This window comes from Carcharhinus amblyrhynchos, chromosome 14, assembly GCF_965287045.1.
Source record: "Carcharhinus amblyrhynchos chromosome 14, sCarAmb.v2.hapA, whole genome shotgun sequence".
NCBI lineage: Eukaryota > Metazoa > Chordata > Chondrichthyes > Carcharhiniformes > Carcharhinidae > Carcharhinus > Carcharhinus amblyrhynchos.
In genome coordinates, this window is record NC_137337.1 from 12,246,818 (window position 1) to 12,270,241 (window position 23,424).

The window sequence follows — 23,424 nt, forward strand, 5'->3', positions numbered from 1 at the left end:
AATGTGAAGATGGGAGTTTGTTTCCACAAGGACTGCGCAGTGATCACTCCTACTAATAATGTTATAGATAGATGCATTTATGGCAGGGAGGCTAGTGAGGATAAGGTCAAATGTATTTTTCCCTCTTGTTGATTCCCTCACCACCTGCTGTAGGCTCTGTCTAGCTTCCAAGTCCTTTAGGATCTAGTCGGCTCGGTGCTACCAAGTGAATTTTAGCGATGGACATTGGAAGTCCACCAGCCAGAGTACTTTTCACACCTTACCATCCTCAGTGCTTCCTCCAAGTGGTATTTAACGTAAAGGAATGCTGATTCAGCTGCTGAGGGAATGCATATGCTCCCCTCAAAGTAACAGTCAATCAAAGACTGAGTCACATGACATATTTCTCTTCCAGTGATATCCCTTAAAGGAAAATTACAACACTTGAGTCCCTAAAGTCCTTCTATTATCCACAAGTCAGGAATTATGGAATACATTTCACTTGCCTGGATACATGCAACTCCAACAACATTCAAAAGCTCCACTATCTGGCCAAAGCTGCTCGCTTCATCAGCACTCTATCCACTACCTTAAATATTCATACCCTCCACCACTGCCATGATTTCACTGGCATGGGTATCATCTACAAGATGCACTATAGCAACTGCCAAGACTTCTTGCACTTTCCACACCCAAAACATCAACCACCCGGATGATCGACCAAGGCCAGCAACTACATGGGAACAGCACCTCCTGCAAGTTTCCTTCCAAATCAACTCCTTTCTTGCTATTGTATCAGCACTGTGGGAATACTGTCAACACACTGATTGCAACAGTTCAAGAAGATAGTTCATCAACATCAGATTTTATAATTCAATTTCTACATCGATATTTACTGTGGTTACTCTCTATAAAACATTGCATTACATCTTTTTAGCAGTGATATTATTATCATATGTCAGCCTTGTATCTCACAGCTCATCAGCCTGTGCTGCACAGGAAATAAACCGCAGTAACATTCTTCTGCTAGATCCAGAAGTAATTGTCAGCTTCAGCACTGCTAAAAACTAACAGTGATGGCAACCACATTTACACCATTGAGTGAATATAGCAGTTCGAGAAACATCGAGAATTTTGTTCCTAACTTTCCTGAACTGAGTGGCTTATTTGGTCATTTGTGAGGGCAGTTAGAAGTCAACCACATTGCTGTGGGTCTGGAGTCACAAGTAGGCCAGGCCAGGTAAGGATGACAGATTTCTTTCCCTAAAGGGATATTAATGAACCAGATGGATTTTTACGAAAATTGACAATTTCATGGTCATCATTAGAATTTTAATTCCAGATTTCTGTTGAATTCAAATTTCACCATCTGCCATGGTGGAATTCACAGCCGGGTCCCACTAGGTCTCTGGACTATTAATCCAGTCACACTACCACTGTGCTACTGCCTCCCATCAAATTCATATCACTTCAGTAGAAGAAGAAATAAAGAATCTAGCAGAGACTTTACTTGTCAACATCAGTCTTTCCCCTGGATATAGAACTCTGGAGGTGGAAATCCCATCCACTGAAAGCTGTCAGTCAATCACAGATTGGCAGTGCCATCAGAAGTGGTGGTTGCTGCAGGTAATGCTTGAGTTACTTACCAGATGTAATCTCAGGATCCCTGGGCTCAGGTGAATGGGGGTAGGATCATGTAGGGAGAGTCACAGAAGGGGAATAGGATGTTCGGAGGTAAGGACAGTGGAGCTTTTTTCTGCAGGCCTCCTACTTAATACCAGGTCACATGATCAGGCACAGAGTGCCTGTCAACAAGAGATCTCATCCTCCATCTTTGGTAAGCCTCAAGGACACCCGACAGGTTTAGCTGAGTAACCTTTAGGAAGTACTCTGTTTCTTAAAAAGTGAGATGTAGAGAAGTGTTGACGTCCAAAGGGGCCTGTGTGTCCTCGTTCATGTGTTGCCAAAAGATAGCATGAAGGTACAAAAAGCAATTAGGAAGACAGATAATATATTGGCCTTCAAAGCAAGGGGGGTTTAAGTACAGGAGTAGCCAAAATGCCTTGTGGCAAATGTTGTGTCTTAGCGAGACTTCTGAAGTATTGTGTATAGTTTTGGTCGCCTTATCTAAGGAAGTATGCACTTGTCAAAGAGGGAATGCAACAGAAGTTTACCAGACTAATCCCTGGGGTGACAGAATTGTCTTATGAGGAGAGATTGAGGAAACTAGCCTGTATTCTCTAGAGTTTCGAAGAATGACTGCAGATCTAATTGAAAGTTATACAATTATTAAAGGGCATGACAGCACAGATGTGAATAGAATGCCTTTACTCACTGGTGAGTCTGAAACCAGCAGACCCAGTTCCAAAGTAAGCAGCAGGTTATTTAAGACTGAGGTGAGGAGGAATTTCTTCACTAAGAAGGTAATAAATCTTTGGGATTCTCTACCCTAGAGGGCTATAGAAGCTCAGTCATTGGGCGTGTTCAATGCAGATATCAATATGTTACCAGATACTAATGACATGAGGGGATATTGAGATAGTGGAGGAAAATGGCATGGAAATAGATTATCAGCTATGATCTGTTTGAATAGTGGAGCTGGCTCAACAGGCTGAATAGCCTACTCTTGCTCCTATTTCCTATATTCTTATGAAAGATGCACAATCATCTAAGCAGTACAAATTCTGTTTGCTGAAGAACGAATTTCTGAAAGGTGAATATGTGACAATAGTAAACAGTTCATATCCAGGGAAGTTAAGAAATTTGCTTAACAACATGGGTTTAACACTATCATCATTCCACCTTCAAGGACAAAGGTTGATAGAAAGATATTCCCATTAGATCAAAAAAATGCTTGTGAAACACTCGGCGGTGGGGGGGTGGCATTTGCGGACAAAGGAAGACTCAAACCTTGCCTTATTGTCATTCTGATCCAAATACATTAAATCACCTGCAAATTTGTTGAATGGAAGAAAATATAAGGCTACTCTGCCAAGCAAAATATACTTCCAAGTGACCAGGCGGAAGTGAATTAACAATTCACTGAAGTACAGGAAAGAGAAAGTCAACACTTCAACAAACATGCAAAATCGCTATCTGAACTGTTGTAAGTCAAACTTTACATGTATAGAATCCAATAATAAAACCTGGAGCACAGTAAAAGTTGCTGCTGAAGCCGAGACACAAGTTCGTACATAACTGAGACCAAAACTTGTAAGCAAATGAGAAGAAACAGAGTTCATATTTAATCTACACCAGAGTTGGAAAAACAGAAAAGACCATCAAAAAGGCCGAAACATAAATATACAGAGAAACAACATTAACATCACCAGCAAATATAAAGAGCTTCCATCTTTCCAAATTTGAAGTGTGATTATTATCAATATCAAGGAACCAAAATACAATGAACACTCATATCAGGTGCAAACCAATTGTCAATATATTGGCACTGATTACAAAGTCATCTAAAATGTATTAAACACACTGATTATTACAGACACTTCAACAGCTAAACTGTGACTTCTTGCATTGGTGGTCAGATTAAAGTTGGATTTCTTGGTCAGGAGTACAGAAAATAGATGTTTTAATTTCTTGGTTGCTGATAATATTGTTAAAACATAATCATCGCAGTTTCAAGCTCTTTTTTCCATGTGATAGCAATATTGTCAGGTTATAATCATCCAAAATTACCTTTGCAGCTATATTGTTGTTACTTTGTAACCATACATTAATGCACATGTGAACAAAAAGAATTAGATTTTGAGAAGCCAGGTTTACACTCTGAATCCAGCTGGTGATGAGTAGATGTTGTCAAGGTAACCAGGCACTCAAATCTCAGAATAATAGCTGGCATATTACCAGGTCTCTGGCAACTAGCTAGGAGGTGGGAGGACTGGAAAAAATGCAGCAGAAGATGTCAGGAGGTGGGAGCAGCAGTAGCTCACATTTTAATCCAATTTACTAGCCTATTAACAACTGTTTAAGGCCCTCCACCATTTTGAAATGGTCCTCCCACCCCGTAGTTAGACTGCCAGGTACATTAAGGTGGCCTCCCAGTGGCATCCCAACCTAAATGGGTATCTTCCTTTCAAGGGTTTCCATGTCCCACCGCAGGATCGCCAACAGCAATGACAATCCCCATAGCTTTGATGATATCTCCTATCACAGAGGTCTGCCCCTGCATATTAAAAAAAAATTACTTGCCCTGCAAGGGCATCAGCATATGTGGGCGTCTCTCCATCTCCCTGCTGTCTCAGCAACAGCCATCTCCACTGATGGTACTGCCAAGCTGCCAGTCCCGTATTTGGGCCAGCAGTTCAAAGAGGGGGTAACTTCCCTTAATGAGACTACAGTTCTGAAAGCAGCCTCTTAATTAGTTATTGAAGGTAAAATCCATTTCATGGATTTACCTCTTGCTAACGCAGGTTCATAGCCCATCTTTGGTCCAGATAGCGGGATTCACATTGTACCAGTAAAATTCCAGCCAAGGTATTTATGCTGTAGGATGGTACAGTGGAGAAAATTATTGTGGTGGAGCTTGGCTTCCACACCAAGGCATCAACAGGTGGCAGGAGAAAATGAGTATCTTCTTAGAGTCATGGAGGTTTACAGCATGGAAACAGGCCCTTCAGCCCAACTTGTCCATTTCGTCCTTTTTTTAAACTACTAAGCTAGTCCCAATTGCCTGCATTTGGCCCATATCCCTTGATAGCCATCTTACTCATGTAACTGTCTAAACGCTTTTTAAAAGACAAAATTGTACCCGCCTGTACTACTACTTCTGGCAGCTTGTTCCAGACACTCACACCTTGTGTGTGAAAAACACCCTTTGGATCCTTTTGTATCTTTCTCCTCTTGCTGGGCAGTGCAACATTTTTTCCATCAGGTTTGGGATTTCTATGGTGAGGTAAAAGACTTGAAAAACTGGCCCAGATGCTTTCACACAGGATTCCATTTTTAAGGTACTCTTTTGCATCACAATATATAAATTAACATAAAGCTGTGGCCAATCAATTCTGCGAAATCTAGTGTTCTTCTAACAACTAACATAAAAAAGTACAATTTTTTTATTTCATGTTTTGCCATGTATATCATTCATAGCAGGCATATTGTGTTACATCACTGTAGGCAGTAGGGACTATGAATAATTTCTCTCAGTGCTCTTCCTTCAGGTTATGCGAAGATGAAATGTAGATGCAGCAAATGTTCATAGTGTACAGCTGAAGTCAACTGCTCACAAAATTAAACAACCAGCATACTGTTAAACCACTCAGAAGGGAAAACGATAAAACGGGCTGAACTGGTCTTGTACACTTTAAAATGGAACACCAGTAAAATGGGGAAATATGAATTCTGGTCCAAACTGTTTTTTTCTTTCTAGGCAGCATAATATCTTAAGTATTTATACTTACGTTTTATACATCTGTTTGTACCAGGGCTCACAGTCCATCCAGAACAGCACTGTCTTCCACAAACATTAGCTCTGAAAACAAAATTTGTGTGAGGGTTAATTATGAAATTATTTATTAAAACTAATAGTGGTTTAACTTACAAAAAAGTGCTTGTTCATTTATTTGGCTGTATTATCTATTAGACCATTCACAAAGCCATTGCAAATAACACAACTGATGCTTCCTGACTCGTTAGCAAATTCATACAGTGAACAGCAATCTCTGTGAGACCCCAGGTGCAATTTCTGTGCTGTATGTGTTAGCTGATCTTAGTTGGAGTAACGCAATTGGCCTCAGAGTCATAAGACAAGGAGAATATTGGTCAACTTGCTTGCTATTGAGCCATTCCCTTCAGAATATGATAACGAGGTTGAGCTCTCTGTGATCAAATAGGCACTGATATTCATTGTCAATGTTCACACATGTAATGGTTACATGTAAAGGTCATTCGCCTGAAGAAGGGGCAAACCCTGAAAGCTTGCGAGTTCACTATCAAATAAATCGGTTGGACTTAAAACTGGTGTTGTCAGACTTCTTACTGTGTTTACCCCAGTCCAACGCTGGCATCTCCACATCAAGGTTACTGGGGCATATAGGATGACTGAAAAGTGAAACCAAAAAAACCCTCAAAAATGCAAGCTGTATAATCCTCAAAGCAGTTTGATATACTCTGGGACTACTTTGACCCCAGTTTTCTAGTGTCCAACATGCTAATTAATTAGGATGATGAACACATAGCTGCTTCTCCTTTTTGCCAGTATCCCTCCTCTATATAATGTATCACTAGGGGGAATTTCAAATCAGCGTAATTCACATACATGAGCATACTTTGGTTGTTTCAATGAATTCTGTAACAACCAACAAGTTATTTTCTTCTGCACTGCAGATCTCTCTATGCCCCTTAGGCTTTTCCGGTCTAAATTCAGCACATTTATGCCAAGTAAACTTTCTTAGGATTGATTAAGTCTCGGATTATAAGCAAAAATTCAAACTCAGCCATGACAGATCCAGAAATTCACAAAATATGTCAGCAATCCACATACTAATTTATCAAAATTGAGAGCAGATGAGTACTTTAGTACTTGTTTACAACCTTTTGACAATAGGTTTCTTCATAGTTTTTTTTGTTAAACTATTTATCTTTAGACCATGAAAAGTGCACTTCTTCATTTGCCAAACTAAAACATAATCTCCCTGTCTGCTTTTGTCCAGCTACAAAGCAACAGTGACACAAGCCTAGGCACAGATGTAGATTCAAAGTGTTGACCACAAAATTCTACTTGCTACAAGAGAATACAACAAGAAAAATAACAACAATTAAAAGCATTAAAGTGCATCTCTGAAAAATAAGATCTACAATGTTTTCAAGTACATTGAGAAAGAATTGAGCGAAGATGGGGGAAAACAGCAGTGCCAGGCCAATAAATAAAATTGGGAAAGAGAAATATTAGATAATGGGAGAAGAACAAATAATTGAATCCTAGTTTCTTTAAGTTCCACTTTCACAGCAATTTTATCTTTAATCTCTTTTTTTAATCCAGCTAGGTATCTATTTCTATTTGACCCTGTTATCCATCCTCTCATGATGTTTTTCTTTTTTCAGCTTTCAATCTATTTTGGTACCATCTCTTCAAGCTCCAAAGCTCCTTCTATTTTGTTTTAGTATTATCTCTTTAGGAACATGGGCCGGGATTCTCCCAAAAAAATTCTAAGTCCCCAATTTGCGGGAAAATGGGAATAACTCCTGCTGGTTTTTTCAGGATGATTTCAGGAGAAAGTCTCCGACACTCTCCATCACAGAGTGCCCTAATGGGATTCTCTCTGTAAAACAGGGGGCAGGGTCTATTCCGAGAAACTGGCAGCATAGCGCTGAGCAGGCTACTGCGCATGCACCAATCTGGTAGAGTGGAGGTCGGCACATGTGCAGTGGCCCCACACTGCCGGTCTCCCGATCGATGGTCAGCCCGATCACCGGCCAGCCCTGCAAACCCCCATCGCTGCCCTCCCGGACCTCTCCAGGCCAGCCTCATGTCCCCATGTCTCCCCTCCCATCTCTCTTCCCTTCATCCCCACCGGCCAGCCCCGATCTTCCAACCCTATCCCCCCCGCTCAACATTCTGGACCCCCCCTTCCAGCAGCCCCGAACACCCCAGCAGCACCAATCCTCTCCTGCCAACCGGATGGCCATCCCCAATCGGTGTCCTTTGTCCATCTGCCCGCGATCCCTATTCAGAATGGCAGTGGAACTGCATCCCCACCCCCACAGATTACCCATCTAATAGGTCCCACCCCCCCCCCCCCCCCCGAGAGGCCCTGTCCTCTTTGGCCCTGCTCCCTTGGCACTGCTTGAGGTCCAGTAGGCAGTGTCAAGGTGCCCAGTGCAGTTTGCTGCTTGGGCAATGGCAGGGTGCCAAGCTGTCACATACCCAAGGGGCAATTCCCTATTTGCACCCAACCTCTCGGCTCTGTTCCACCAATGGGGTTGGCTGCCTGTGGTGGGGGAGACACTAGCCAGCCTGGAGACTTCAGTCCCAGGCCCACTAATGAAATTTAAATCCCAATTTCCAACTAATAATCAGCTCTGCACTGATTTCCAGCACGGAACTGATTACACTGGAAATCCTAGCTGCAGAGACTTATGTAGGCCATGGTGCCCAGCAAAAACCTACGAAACAGCCTCTGATGATGTCTCCCAGCCTACTGACCTGCTCAAGGAGCACAGCAGGCTAGGAAAATTGCCCCCGTGTTTTAAACGAAGCTTCAAAATGAAAATGTCATTAGTCATAGGATCATAGTCATACAGCGCAGAAAAGGCCCTTCAGTCCATTGAGTCTCCATCCACAATAACTATCAATAAAGTCGTGCTAGTCCCATTTTCCAGCACATATCCCATATTCTTGAATGTGTGATGTTTCAAATGCTCATCCAAATACATTTTAAATGTTGTAAGATTTCCAGCCTCCACTACTTCCCAGGCAGTGCATTCCAGATTCTCACCACTCTCTGAATTAAAAAGCTTTTTCTCAAATCCCCTCTGCATCTCCTGCCTCTTACCCTAAGACAATAGGCCCTTGTGACTGATCCCTCGTCCAAGGGAAACAGCTGCTTCCTATTCACCAGGTTCATTCCCTTTATAATCTTACACATCTCAATCATGCTCCCCTCAACTTGTCTGCTCTAAAGAAAACAATCTAAGCCTATCCAGTCTCTCTTTATAGCTTAAATGCTCCTTCCCAGGCAACATCCTGGTGAACCTCCACTGTAACCCCTCTAGTGTAATCACATCCTTCCTACAGTAAGGTGACCAGAACGGCACACAGTACTCCAGCTGTAGTTTAACCTGCACTTCTTACAGCTCCAACATTACCTCCTTTCTCTTACACTCTATGCCATGACTGATGAAAGCAAGTATCCCATATGTCTTTTTAAGTGACCTATTCACTTGCTATGCCATCTTTCGAGATCTGTGAATAAGCACCCTAAGATCTATTTGTTCCTTGGAACTTCATTGTGTCCTGCCATTCATTAAATACACCCTTGCCTTGTCACTTCTTCCAAAGTGCATCACCTTGCACTTATCAGGATTAAATACTATCTGCCACTGCTTCGTCCATCTGACCAGCCCATCTATACCTTCCCGTAACCTACGGCATTCTTCTTCAATACTAACCATCCTACCAATCTTGGTGTCATCTGCAAACTTGCTTATCATTCCCCCCCTCCACATTATCATCAATATCACTTACTTATGGAACAACAACAAGGGCCCCAGTACTAACCCTGTGGTATGCCGCTGGACACAGGCCTCCAGTCACTCAAACAGCCTTCCACCACCACCCTTTGAGTCCTATTGCTAAGCCAGTTTCGGATCCATCTCGCCAATTTCCCTGAAGTGCTTTAACCTTCTCAGTCAGTTGTCCATGTCTTGCTAAAATCCATATAAACTACAATTTCACCTCCATCATTCACACACACAATCACTTTTTCAAAAAATTCTATCAAATTTGTTAGGCATGACTTCCCTCTGACAAAGCCATGCTGATTATCTTTAATTAATCCATGCCATTCCAAGTGGATATTAATTCCCCCATGATCAGAGGGGAATTAAAAATTTGTGTCAGCGTCCCTGCCATTTCCTACCTCACCTCCCACAGCAGCCTGGGTGCAATTCAGCTGGGCCTGGGGATTTGTCCAATTTTAAGTCCATCACAGCCTCCAATATCTCCTCATTTCCTACGTCAAACTGTTCAAGGTCTTTACAGTTTCTTTTCCTGAATTCCATAACTAAGGTGTATGGTGTACTGATCTTCATCAATCGAGGGATTGAATTTAGGAGTCGGGAGACAATGCTGCAGCTTTATAAGACCCTGGTCAGACCCCTCTTGGAGTACTGTGCTCAGTTCTGGTCGCCTCATTACAGGAGGGATGTGGAAGCTATTGAAAGGGTGCAGAGGAGATTTACAAGGATGTTGCCTGGATTGGGTGGCATGCCTTATGAGGATAGGTTGAGGGAGCTCGGTCTTTTCTCCTTAGAGAGAGAAGGATGAGAGGTGACCTGATAGAAATGTATAAAATGTTGAGAGGTATAGATCAGGTGGATTCTCAGAGGCTTTTTTCCAGGGCTGGAATGGTTGCTACGAGAGGACACAGGTTTAAGGTGCTGGGGAGTAGGTACAGAGGAGATATCAGGGATAAGTTTTTCACTCAGAGGGTAGTGGGTGAGCGGAATTGGCTGCTGTCGGTGATGGTGGAGGCAAATTCGATAGGGTCTTTTAAGAGGCTTCTGGATGAGTACATGGGGCTTAATAGAACTGAGAGTTATAGGTAAGCCTAGTAGGTAGGGATATCATCGGCGCAACTTGTGGGCTGAAGGGCCTGTTTATGCTGTAGTTTTTCTAAGCTCTATGTTCTAACTGTGTTCTCCTTTTCCTGAGTGAAAACAGATGAGAAGTATTCATTTAGCACCATTCCAATGTCCTGCAGCTTCACACACAGATTGCTGCCTTGGTCTCTAAGGGGCCATACCTTTCCCCTGGTTAACCTTTTCCCTTAACGCATTTATAGGATACTCACTAATCTTGTTCACAAATCCTTTTTCATGCCCCCTTTGTACTCTCCTAATTGCTTTCTTAAATACCCTCTTGCACTTCCTATGTTCTTCTAGGGCCACTGCTGAACTGTTCCTCTGGACTTACTAAAAGCCTTTCTCTTCTTCCTCATCTAGTCCTGAATTGTCCTAGACATCCAGGGTTCCCTGGACCTATTGCACCTTAATTTCCCACTATAGGGAGCAAGTTAGACCTGTATTCTTTTCTGAATGCCTCCCACTACTCCATTGTAGACTTTCCCTCAAGGAGCTGTTCCCAGGCAACTTTGGCCAGATCCTGTCTTATTTTAATAAAATCTGCCTTCCCGCAATCCAAAGCTGTCTTTTGCAGGCCATCATTCCCCTTGTCCATAGCAAACTTGAACTGTGCCATGTTGTAGTTGCTATTGTTAAAATGTTTCCCCACTGCCATGTTAAACACTTGTTTGGCTTTGTTCCCCAGAACCAGATCCAGCACTGCTCCATCTCTTGTTGAGCCTTCTATATGCTGATATAAAAATCTCCCCGGAATACTTTTCAAGAAATCTGCTCCCTCTAAATGCTTTGCATTCAATGTTTTGTATTCAATAATCCTACTCATCTCTGCATGCTATCTATTTAACATTATTATTCAATAAAATAATTGTTTTCAAAAAGTTTCTTTGTGTAGAAATAAGTTATTATTTTCCCATAATGCATACTTTCTCATCCTTGTGCAACAACGGAAGAAAGACAGTAAATTTAAGATCATTTTCTTGTTCATACAACAGGGCTTCTGGTTATTGGTTTATATACTTGTAGCTCCTTTTATTTAAGTAAGTGGATAATGAATAAAACTTCAGAATTGATACTGTGTCTGGATGTGGCCAGCAATCATCAAAAACTGAGTTACTAAAGAATAAGTATGATGTGCAAATACCATTGATACATCTCAGTAACCTCCTTTTGATGCTTGATACTCATAAATCAGCCCTTGAACACATTTTGAAACAAAAAGGTTAGAGGGTCTGACAATTTCAAAGTGTAATGAGAAAAGTTATTTTATTTCCCTTCCTTCATGCTAAATATAATTTTCAAGTTTAAGAAGACAACTAGTCTTCTCTCAAACTTTGATCTGCATTACTGAAATGTTGATATTGTGTAATAGTGAGATATGTCCCAAGAATTCAGCCTTTTTTTCAATAGGGAAGATTTTTTCTTCTTCTTTGTGGAGAGTGCAGTGTAGATGATATCCCATGTGACAAGTCATGGATGTGAATGTCCATTGACACAGTGACAAAGTCTGTTACATTATTGTTCTGTATCTGCAATCAGGAAGAACTTTCTAAAGTTCCATTTGTTCGTGACAAATCATAATTTTTAAGAGTCTGGAAATGCACAATATATAATTGTTATAAAATGTCATTTGCAATCTTAAATGAGTACACTAAGATAACAATATCCTTCTACATAGCAACCTCAACAAAGTTTTTGATAAGCGAGGGGATTAAGGGTTATGGGGAGAGGGCGGGAATGTGGAACTGAGACACGACAGATCAGCCATGATCTTATTGAATGGCGGGGCAGGCTCAAAGGGCTGGATGGCCTACTCCTGCTCCTATTTCTTATGTTCTTATGATATGTTTTAAGGTAGCTTACAGCCAGGAAGAAAATAGATATCTTGCTAAGGAAAGAATGATTAGACGGGGTAAGTAGGGGCTTAATCAAAGATAAGATATAAGGAAGCTAGCAAGAAGGGTGGTGAGTCTTAGGGTGCAAATTCCAATCTAAGATATCAGTGATTCAATAGTCATAGGTGAAGGGAAAAACAAAGGTGCAAGCGATGGATCCAAAGCAATAGAGTTCATCAGGGGATAGGTTACAAAAATAGGAAAAGTGAAGGTAATTAAGGGATTTGAAAGTTAGAATAAGAATTTTAATGCATTGGAAATTGAGAACAATATTAGATTAGCAAAGAACATCATCAGTGGAACTTGCTGCGGGAAAGAATGCATACAACAGAATTTTACAAGCTTAAGATGACAGAGGGTAGAGGATAATAAGCTAGCCATAACAGCATTGTAATAGTCAAGTTACAGATGACAAAGGTGTGGAAGTTTTTAGTGGCAGATATAGGGGCAGAGTCGGGCAATGTTACAGAGATACAAATATGTGAACTCTGTAATCAAAAGGATTGGAGTTGTATGCTCAGCTCTGGATAGTTTGGATTATTGGGGCTGGGTCCAAAGATCAATGGAAAGTGGGTTCAGATATAAATAAGTAAACTTTTGGAACAACTGAAATTTATGGTAAATGAAGCACAGAAAGGCTGGATCATACTGGACTTTCCAAGTTCATGACAGCTCAGCCAGTTACTTTTGAAAGCTTGTTGTGCAAACTATTTAATTAGTAATTTAAACATGGATTATAAGTTCCGCCAACAGCATTTCCGTAAAGGGGTTCTCACAGCCTGATTTATGTTATTCTGTTCTTGTCAGGCATGGATTTTTTTAAAATGTGATTGATTACTACCCTCTGCTGTGTCCCTGAGTGAGAGCGAGGGGGAAGGAGTCCCACCAGATTTGAGTGCTGCCTGATTTACCTGAGCAGCGTCGACCGTTTCGAAGTGCGGTTTGAAATGGCGCCTGACCGTTGGGCACGCGGCGGCTGAGCAGCGGAGCGCGAGGTGGGAGCCTGGTAGGCTCGCGCCCCGCCGGCACAGCCAATCACTCCAGCCCTCCTGCACCCTGGCACTCATTGTCAACTCATCCTACTGGATGCACATCGACGCGGCTGCCCAATGCATCACTTGCTGCTCATGTATCCCTCGCCAAAAACCTTTGCAGGCACCACACGGTTAGCGATGAGGGAAAAGCTTGCACCTGGTTTCTGCCTCCAGTTCACATACAATCTCATGTTATTCGATGTCAGAACTAAAGTACAGGTATGAGCAACACGGCAAAAACGCACTTAAGAAAGTGATTTCATTTTCAGGCTCATGATCAAAAGATACCAAGCTAGAAATTCCCCTTGGTGTTTTGAAATTGTCGTGTCCTTTTCGCAAAAAAAGTTTGGCTTTCTGAGAAGGGGAATGCAACGTTAAAGGAATGCATTTTTTTTTCACAGTGCGATTAGGATGCGGTTTTGTCAGAGGGTTGAAAAATAATCACGATCCATCTACAGAGTGTGGTGAGTGTCTGGAACTGCCAGAGGTAGTAGTAGAGGCAGATACAATTTTGTCTTTGAAAAAGCATTTAGATAGTTACATGGGTACTATGGGTATAGAGGGACATGGGCTAAATGCAGGCAATTGGGATTAGTTTAGGGGTTTTAAAAAAAAGGTGGCATGGACAATTTGGGCCAAAGGGCCTGTTTCCATGCTGTAAACCTCTATGACTCTGTGACAGTAGTCACCTTCCCAGACACCAAAGTTCTTTCATGGAACAATAACATGACCAAGGGCAAATGAAAAGTTTAAACATGATAAAAGATCAGTTTGCCAATCAAAATTCAAGCACTATGGATCTCCTATTCAACTATCTAATTCCAAAACTGAACGTTAAATACTTTGCCGTATTTGGTAATTATTCAATTTATTACACTTCCTCTTGGATTATCCTCTGTACATTTTGAAAGACTGTTATTCCATGCACCATCTCCAATGTATATATGGTCTTTTTAAACCACTGTAACCAGAATTTAATCAGTATTCCCAAGTGTGGTCTGACCTAAGGAGAAATTCCGCAGACATGTGTTACATTTTTTGATTATCTAACCCAAGATTTAATTTGTACTTAATTTGCTTTTCTACATTGCATCCACATTAAAAGTGAAAAGACTACCGTTGATGTTGTTACTTTCTAAACTAATACCTGTTAATTCTATCCATTATATAGCCATGTGACATTTTTTCACATGACTGCCAAATTTCTGATGTCACCCCACGAGTCAGCAAGTATACAAAACGCACCAAAGACAATGACCACCTGGGAATTCAGATTTCCCCCTTTTCAACATGCATGCTTCACTCACCCATTTTCAGTTCCACAGAATTTCTCCAATTTCTCATTTTCAGCTCTGTAGAATCTCTCCAATATCTAATAATTATTTATTGGCAATAGTCAGTGAGGGAGGTATTGTAGCACAGTGGGTAATAGCAACATAGGAACATAGAAGATAAAAGCAGGAGGAGGCCATTTGACCCTTTCAGCCTGCTCTGCCATTTATCATGATCATGGCTGATCCTCCAACTGAATAGCCGAATCCTGCTTTCTCCCCACAACCTTTGATCCCATTCACCCCAAGTGCTATATTTGGCCACTTCTTGAATACATTCAATGTTTTCACAGAATTATAGAATCACTACTATGCAGAAGAAGGCCATTTAGCATATCGAGTCTGCACGAACCATACTCCCACCCAGGACCTATCCCCTTAACAACACCTATTTATTCTGTTAGTCTCCCCCAACACAAAGGGTAATTTACCTTGGCCAATCAATCCAACATGCACATCGTTGGACTGTGGGAGGAAACCGGACCACCACGAGGAACCCCACACGGGAAGAATGTGCAAACTCCACACAGATAGTGATCCAAGGCTGGAATTCAACCTGGGTCCCTGGCATTGTGAGGCAGCAGTGCTAACCATGCCACCCTTTTTGGAATCAACTACATCTTGCAGTAATGAATTCCACAGGTTCACCACTCTTTGGATGATGAAAAGTCTCCCCATCTCCATCCTAAATGGTCTACCCCAAGTCCTCAGACTGTGACCCTTGGTACTGGACACACCCATCATCGGGAACATCTTCCCTACATCTATGCTGTCTAGTCCTGTTAGAATTTTGTAAGTATGAGATCTCTTATTTGTCTGAACACTAGCAAAACAATCCTAACCTAATCAATCTCCCCTCATACATCAGTCCCGCCATCTCGGAATCAGCCTGGTAAACCTTCGCTGCGCTCCCTCGAGAGCAAGAACATCCTTCCTCAGAAAAGGAGACCAAATTGCACACAGTATTCTAGGTGTGACCTCACCAAGGTCTGGTATAATTGCAGTAATACATCTCTGCTCCTGTATTCGAAACCTCTCGCAATGAAGGCCACCATCCCATTTGCCTTCTTTACTGCTTGCTGTACCTGCATGCTTACCTTCAGTGACTGGTGCATAAGGACATACAGATCCTGCTGCACACTCCCCTCTCCCAATTTACAACCATTCGGGTGGTAATCTGCCTTCTTGTTTTTGCTTCCAAAGTGAATAACCTCACATTTATCCAAATTATACTGCATCTGCCATTGATTGTCCCACTTACCCAACCTGTCCAGATCATGCTGAAGGATCTTTGCATCCTCATCACCCACCCAACTTGATATCATCTGCACACTTTGAGATGTTATATTTTGTTCCCTCATCCAAATCATTAATATATAGTGTGAATGGCTGGAGTCCTAGCACCAATCCCTGTGACACCCCACTAGTTATTGCCTGTCAATTAGAAAAGGACCCATTAATTCCTACTCTTTGTTTCTCCTCTGCCAACCACTTTTATATCCATCTCAATGCACTGCCCCCAATCCCATGTGCTTTAATCTTGCATGATAATCTCTTATACAGGACTTTATCAAACATTTCTGAAAGTCCAAACATCGACTGGCTCCCCCTTGTCAACTCTACTAGTTACATCTTCAAAGAGTTCCAACAGATTTGTCAACATGATTTCCCTTTCATAAATCCATGCTGACTCTGTCTAATCCTGCCACTGCTTTCTAAATGCTCCACTATAAAGTCTTTGATAATGGATTTGAAAATTTTTCCCATTACTGATGTTAGACTTACTGGTCTATTATTCCCTGTTTCCTTTCTACTTCTCTTTTTGAATATTGGAGTGACACTAGCTACGCTCCAATCTGCAGGGACTGTTCCGGAGTCACAGATTCACAGAATACTACGTGCAAAAGAGGCCCTTTGGCCCATTCAGTCTGCAACGATGCACAAAATGCCCTGAACTGCCAACCTACTCCCACTTGCCAGCTCCTGGCCTACAGCCTTGAATGTTATGGCATGCCAAGTACACATCCAGGTACCTTTTAAAGGATGTGTGAGACATCCCACCTCCACCACCCTCCTAGGCAGTGCATTCTAGACCGTCACCACTCTCTGAGTAAAAAGATTTTTCCTCAGAACCTCCCACCCCTCAGTTTGTGTCCTCTTGTAACTGACCCTTCAACTAAGGGGAAAAGCTGCTCCCTATCCATCCTGTCTATGCCCTGCATAATCTTAAACACCTGAATTAATTCACCCCTCAGTCTTCTCTGCTCCAACGAAAACAACCCAAGCCTATCCAACCTTTCTTCATAACTTAAATGTTCTATCCCAGGCACATCCTGGTAAATCTCCTCTGCACTCACTCCACTGCGTTCACATCCTTCCTGTAATGTGGTGACCAGAACTGCACACAGTACTCCATCTGTGGCCTCACTAAAGTTCTATACAACTCCATTATGACCTCTCTGCTTTTGTAATCAATACCCCGATTGGTAAAGGCGAGTGTGCCATATGCCTTTTTCACCACCCTATTAACCTGCCTTTCCACCTTCAGAGATCTATTATGGACAAGTACGCCAAGATCCCTTTGTTGTTTGGAACTTTCCAATGCCAGACCTTTCATAGTATTCTTCCTTGTCAAATTACTACTTCTAAAGTGTATTTTTCAAGGTTAAATTCCATCTGCCCATTTGGCCATTTCGTCTGTATCTTCCTGTAACCCAAAACACTCAATCTCACTGTTATCCACCCGGCCAGTCTTTGTGTCATTGGCAAACTGACTGATCCTACCCTCTACATAGTCACCTATGTCATATAAATGACGAACAATAGGGGGCCCAATGGTGGATGGCCTTCAGTCACTAAAGCAACAGTCTGTCACCACCCTCTGTCTCCTACCACTAAGCAAATTACGAATCTACCTTGGCAGATCACCGTGTCCCATGTGCATTAGTCTTCTTAATAAGTCTCCCATGTATGACTTTGTCAAAGGTTTTGCTGAAATCCATGTAAACTACATCAACTGCATTGCCCTCATTCACACACTTCGTTACAAAATTCAATCAAATTTGTTAGGCATGACCTCCTGCTGACAAAACCATCTCTGATTAAACCTTGCCTATCCAAATGGAGATAGATTCTCTCTTTCAGAATCTTCTCCAGTAGTTTCCCAACCACAGACGTGAGACTCACTGGTCTGTAGTTCCTTGACTTGTCTCTACAAATTTTCTTAAATAGTGGGATCACGTTAGCTGTTCAGCAGTCCTCTGGCACCTACCCAGTAGCCAGGGAGGAATTGAAAATTTGGGTCGGAGCCTCTGCAATTTCCTCCCTTGTCTCCCATAACAGCCTAGGACACAATTCATCCAGACTTGGAGATTTGTCCACTTTTAAGCCCACCGAAACCTCAAATACCTTGTCAGTCCCTATGACTCTAGTCTATAGAATCCTGGAAGATGTCCAACAATGCATCCACTATTTCCAGAGCTATTTCCTTCAGTATTCTGGGATGTAGGTTATCAGGCCCTAGGGATTTATCTGCCTTCAATTTCAGCAATTTTCTCAACGTCATTTCTCGACTAATATTGATTTCCCTCAGTTCTTCCCTCTCACTAAATCTTGCCTCTGCCTCAGAAGCTCTTGGCTTGATTTAATTTGACTTGATTAATTATTGTCACATCTATTAACACACAGTGAAAAGTACTGTTTCTTGCACACTATACAGACAAAATATACTGTTCATAGACACGGAAACAAGAGAATGTAATGTTCCAGTCATAGCTGGGTTGTAGGGAAAGATCAACTTAATACAAGGTGAGTCCATTTAAAAGTCTGACTGCAGCAGGGAAGAAGCTGTTCTTGAGTTGATTGGTAGGTGACGTCAGACTTGTGTATCTTTTTCCGATGGAAGAAAGAATGTCCGGAGTGCGTGGGATCCTGAATTATGCTGCTGCTTTGCCGAGGCAGCAGGAAATGTAGACAGAGTCAATGGATGGGAAGCTGGTTTGCGTGACATATTGCGTGACATTCATGACCTTTTGTGGTTCCTTGTGTTATTAGACAGAGCAGGAGCCATACCAAGCTGTGAAACAACCAAAAAGAATGCTTTCTATGGTGCATCTGTAAAAGCTGGTGAGTCTTAGCTGACATGCCAAATTTCCTTAGTCTCCTGAGAATGTAGAGGTGTTGATGGGCTTTCTTAACTATAGTATCGGCATGGGGTTTGAACTTTGGGTTTGAGTTCTACTCCAGGACTTGATGACCACAAAAAGTGCATTCATAATATAACAAAATATGTTGATTATTGTTCAAAACAAGCCTATGGCAGGCAGTAGGAGCAGGAGAGACTCCTGATCAACGATGCTTGTTCTGGAGTGGTGCCCCACAAGCCAAAGCCTCTGGCTTCAGACTAGCAACTTGTTCCAGAAAAAACAAGTTACAGAAAACAAATGTAGGCATGTGCTTTGTCTGCCTTGTGTGTTTCTAGATGTGAGAACTCTTCTATGTCTAAGTAGTCAGTGCCCCACAGATTTCCTTTCTAGTCTTCAACTTACCAAGATATATAACATCTGGCCCAAGGAATGTATTCGACTTCGGTCCCCTTAACCTGTTAAGTACCTCCTCCAACCAAAAGGGAAAATGCTGGAAAATCTCAGTAGGTCTGGAAGCATCTCTAAGAAGAGCTGACATTTCAAGTTCAGATGACCCTTTGTCAAAGCTAAAAGGCATAGAAAGTGGGAGATATTTATATTTCACTCCCTCTGTCAGCATTCCACATAGACTGTTCCCTCCAGGATAACCTAGTCCACTCCTCCACTATACTCAACACTCTCCTGTCACTCATAGCACCTTCCTATGCAATTACAGAAGGTGTAGCACCTGTCCCTTTACCTTTTTTAAGGTTACCATCCAAAGTCCAAAACATTCATTCCAGGTTAAGCTGTGTTTCACTTGCACCTCTTTCAATTTGGTGTATTGCATCCATTGCTCCCAATGTGGTCTCCTCTATATCAGAGAGACCAAGCTTGGACTGGGTGATCGCTTTGCTGAGCACCTTCAGTCTGTGTGCAATCAGAACCCTGACTTTCCAATTGCTTGCTATTTTAACACACAATCCTGCTCCCATGCCCATATGTCTGTCCTTGGTCTGCTGCAATGTTCCAGTGAAGCTCAACGCAAACTGGAGGAACAGCATCTCACCTTCCAGCTAGGCACTTTACAGCCTTCCGGTCTCAACATCGAATTCAACAACTTCAGATGATTTGCTCTACCCCACCTCGACTCTTTGTTTTCATTCTATTTTACTGTTTTTTGCCTTTTACTTCTTTATTGTCTTTTTTCATTTTTCTTCCACACCCGTCCGCTCTTTCCTCCTATTTTTGTCCCCCTTCCCTTACCTTTACTCCCCCTTTGCTTCCCCTTTTGTAAATTTTAATTCTGTCCCATCCATTCCAACTCCCCCGCATCCCCCCACCGCTCCCCCCCCACCCCTCCCGCCCCTCCCGCCCCTCCCTCTCTCTCCCCCCCCCCCCCCCCCCCACCCCCAGCCCCTCACATCTTCATCTGTCAAAGCTTACCTTGTCATTTTAGTTTCTCTGCCATTTGGCCATTCATAAGAACATAAGAAATAGGATCAGGAGCAGGCCATCTAGCCCTTCGAGCCTGCCCCGCCATTCAATGAGATCATGGCTGATCTGAAGTGGTTCAGTTCCACTTTCCCGCTTTCTCCCCATAACCCTTAATCCCCTTGCCTACCAAAAACCTATCTACCCGCATCTTAAATATATTTAGCGAGGTAGCCTCCACCACTTCAACTGGCAGAGAATTCCAGAGATTCACCACCCTTTGAGTGAAGAAGTTCCTCCTCAACTCCGTTCTAAACTGCCCCCCCCCCCCCGCCTTATCTTGAGGCTGTGCCCTCTAGTCCTGCTGTCCTTTCTGAGCGGGAAGAACCTCTCCACCTCTACCCTACCCTTTCATCATCTTATCCTTATTCACATCCTTTATTCTCTCTATGTCAGCCATTAGCAGTCTTTTCCTCTGGTTTCATTCCCTCTCCCTGCAGTATAAATATCTCCCACTTTCTATGCCTTTTAGCTTTGACAAAGGGTCATCTGGACTAGAAGCTTCAGCTCTTTTCTCTCCTTACAGAGGTTGTCAGACCTATTGAGATTTTCCAGCGTTTTCCCTTTTGGTTTCAGATTCCAGCATCCGCAGTAATTTGCTTTTATCAAGTACCTCCTCCATACTGAGTTCAATAATCCTCTGAAACATTTTTAATGTAATTATATAGCAAACAATATTTCCTCCGTAATGGATAGTTAAAATAAATAATCAAATTATTCTACTATTTTTCTTGAATTTTCAATTTTGTCATCATTTTTATCATTCAAAGTTCTAGCTTCCTAACCACTGTTTTACTCTGGCAACGTGAAAAATTGCTACATTGTATTTAACATCCTATCTTGTCTTTATCTTTGGTGCCCTCTTTATATCCCTTTAAATAATTAGTGAATCAATTAAGTTATTTCACTTAGTCAACTGCAGTGATAGTCACATTTGACCCCTCCATCATTTAATCCTTATCACAATACTATGCTATTTCTCCAAATACAAACTGACTACATTTCAAAAGTACTTAATTAACTGATAACTAACCTTTATAAAATATTTGTTAAACTTCAGCTGGAATATTGTATTTAGTTCTGGACAACACACTTAAAATCCAGAATAGATTTACTAGAATAGTGCCAGGTATGAGGGATTTAATTTATGTAGAGAGACTAGTTGAAGTGTAACAGGGAACTTGATGGAGCTATTCAAAATCAGAATTGATCTTGATGGATCAGATGGAGTCCAATCTCTGAAAATTGAATTGACATTGGTTACGGTATCCACATCCAATAGGAGATCAATCGTAGCCTTTCTAAGCAGAATTCTAGTCATCCAGCTCTGAGTACTAGGTTGACATTCAGTGGGATACTTTCATCCAATGGGAGTCAAATGCATCTAAGCTGTTAGATTTTGAAGTGCTCCACCCAAAACTGGTGAAAACAGAATCAATAATAGCCTCTAAAAAGAAAGTAGATGAATGTTTGAAAAAGAGAAAATTATAAGGGTATGATGAATGAACAGAGAATGGGACTAAGCATGTATATCTTTTGGTAGCTGGAATAGGCATGATGGGTTGAATAGTTTCCTGCACAATGAAAATTCTACAATTCTATGGGATCAAATTATATGCCAATGCAAAGAGATAAAAATCAATTCACTGTAATATTGCAGTTATAAAACCATTCAGGTATTTTAGAAAAAGAGTAAAAGGAAGATAAATGCAGAAGTAGCATTTTGAAGAAGTGCCAAATTAATTTAAAGTAAGGTTTTCAAACAGTGTGTGAGTGGTTGAGCTATAAAGCACATCTGTGGCACAGATTTTCAGTTGACCTCCTACTGAAAGACAGCATTAGACTGAAGACATCACAAGCATGTTAAATATCCCACATAAGATGGATGTTGCTTTTTTGTCACAAAGCCATTTCTTGGAATCTTGCTCATTTCTTTGATTTGTTGCTTGCTGCTATATGCTTTGAAAAAAATAAATATACTTTTGGCTTATATTGCCTTCTGCAGAACAAATTCCCAAAGCTCAATAACTATACGCATATATATATATATATATTTGTTGAGGTGCAGGGAGTTTTTTATTAGAATCATAATTGAAATATTCATAATTTTGGACGTAAATTGCCTATTTAATTTCAAGTTTCTTACATTCCCTGTACCAGAATTATCTACCCTGTTTAATCCTACAAAATAAGCGAACAAATTTGCTTAAAATAATATTCTATCTTCTTGAATACTTTGCTATTGTATATCTAAGATTTGTCCATACCAGCAGTGATTTGAATTGCAATTCAGATCATCTTGGCAGTTTGGAGCCTCAAAGTCTGTGTTTTATTGCGAACGATTCTATCCTGACCCTCTTCCGCCACTAGTAACATGTCCTCCTTCCCCACCCCCAAGCATATAGAAGGTTTGCTTTGTGAGAATATGTATCTATACAAGGTGATACAACCAAGTTCTGTATGTAATTTGATTGACTGATGATTTACAAAATATGCGCACATTGTACAATCTGTTAAAAGCATGGGATAAAGTTGTGATTTTCTCCATTCTGTACAAAAGCATAATATAATGTTCTGATCTCAACTCTCCAGCCAAGAAGTGGTTTTCAATGTCTTTTACCTTACAGTAGCCATAATGTAACTAGGGTTGATATGATGTAAATCTACCTGTGTTTTTGAAACTTCGGCTGCCTCATCTTCTGCCACTTTATCATCATTCCACTTTTTTAAAATGATTGTCAGTAGTTGGCTATCCAATTAAATTAACTAGAGCTAACTAAATAATTAAATTATCTAGTTGGCTTTCTCAAGTCAGTGAAAAGTAAGAGTGGTAGTACAGAGGAAATGTAAGTTGTGATCCATTTGCATGTCATGTTACCTTTGGTATAAGCGACATCATTCTCTTATAAAACCACCACAAAAATGGCTAATGTTGTGTCATGTTAAGTGTATAGAGGTTTTATTAAAACAGGACAACAACATTTTTTTTGCAAACTATTTATCTTATCCTTTTTTACACTTTCTCACAAGAACACGATCTTTAGGTGAAAAGATAAGCAGCACAACTGATCAGAGACTTTTGCCTTGCATTCTATTGCAATCTTGAATTTTGATGGATGGTTCATTTCTAAAATGAAATCCGTGCAATAATTTAGATCAGCATGTTGAATTTGGAACACACCTGATTTATATAATTCAAGATGTTTGAAGTGAAAGCAAAGTTGAACATAAACAGAAGAGCTGAATTCTGGAGGTG

At 41.3% G+C, this 23,424-nt stretch overlaps 1 protein-coding gene across 1 annotated transcript in view; it reads right to left on the reverse strand.

Annotated features, from left to right (window-relative positions):
* Positions 1-23,424, reverse strand: part of LOC145352441 (latent-transforming growth factor beta-binding protein 2-like) — a 440,928-nt gene that overhangs the window by 386,930 nt on the left and 30,574 nt on the right. The window contains exon 2 of the mRNA XM_080202303.1: positions 5,391-5,461. Within this exon, the coding sequence (XP_080058429.1) occupies positions 5,391-5,461 (71 nt within the window). The remainder of the gene's footprint in view (positions 1-5,390; positions 5,462-23,424) is intronic.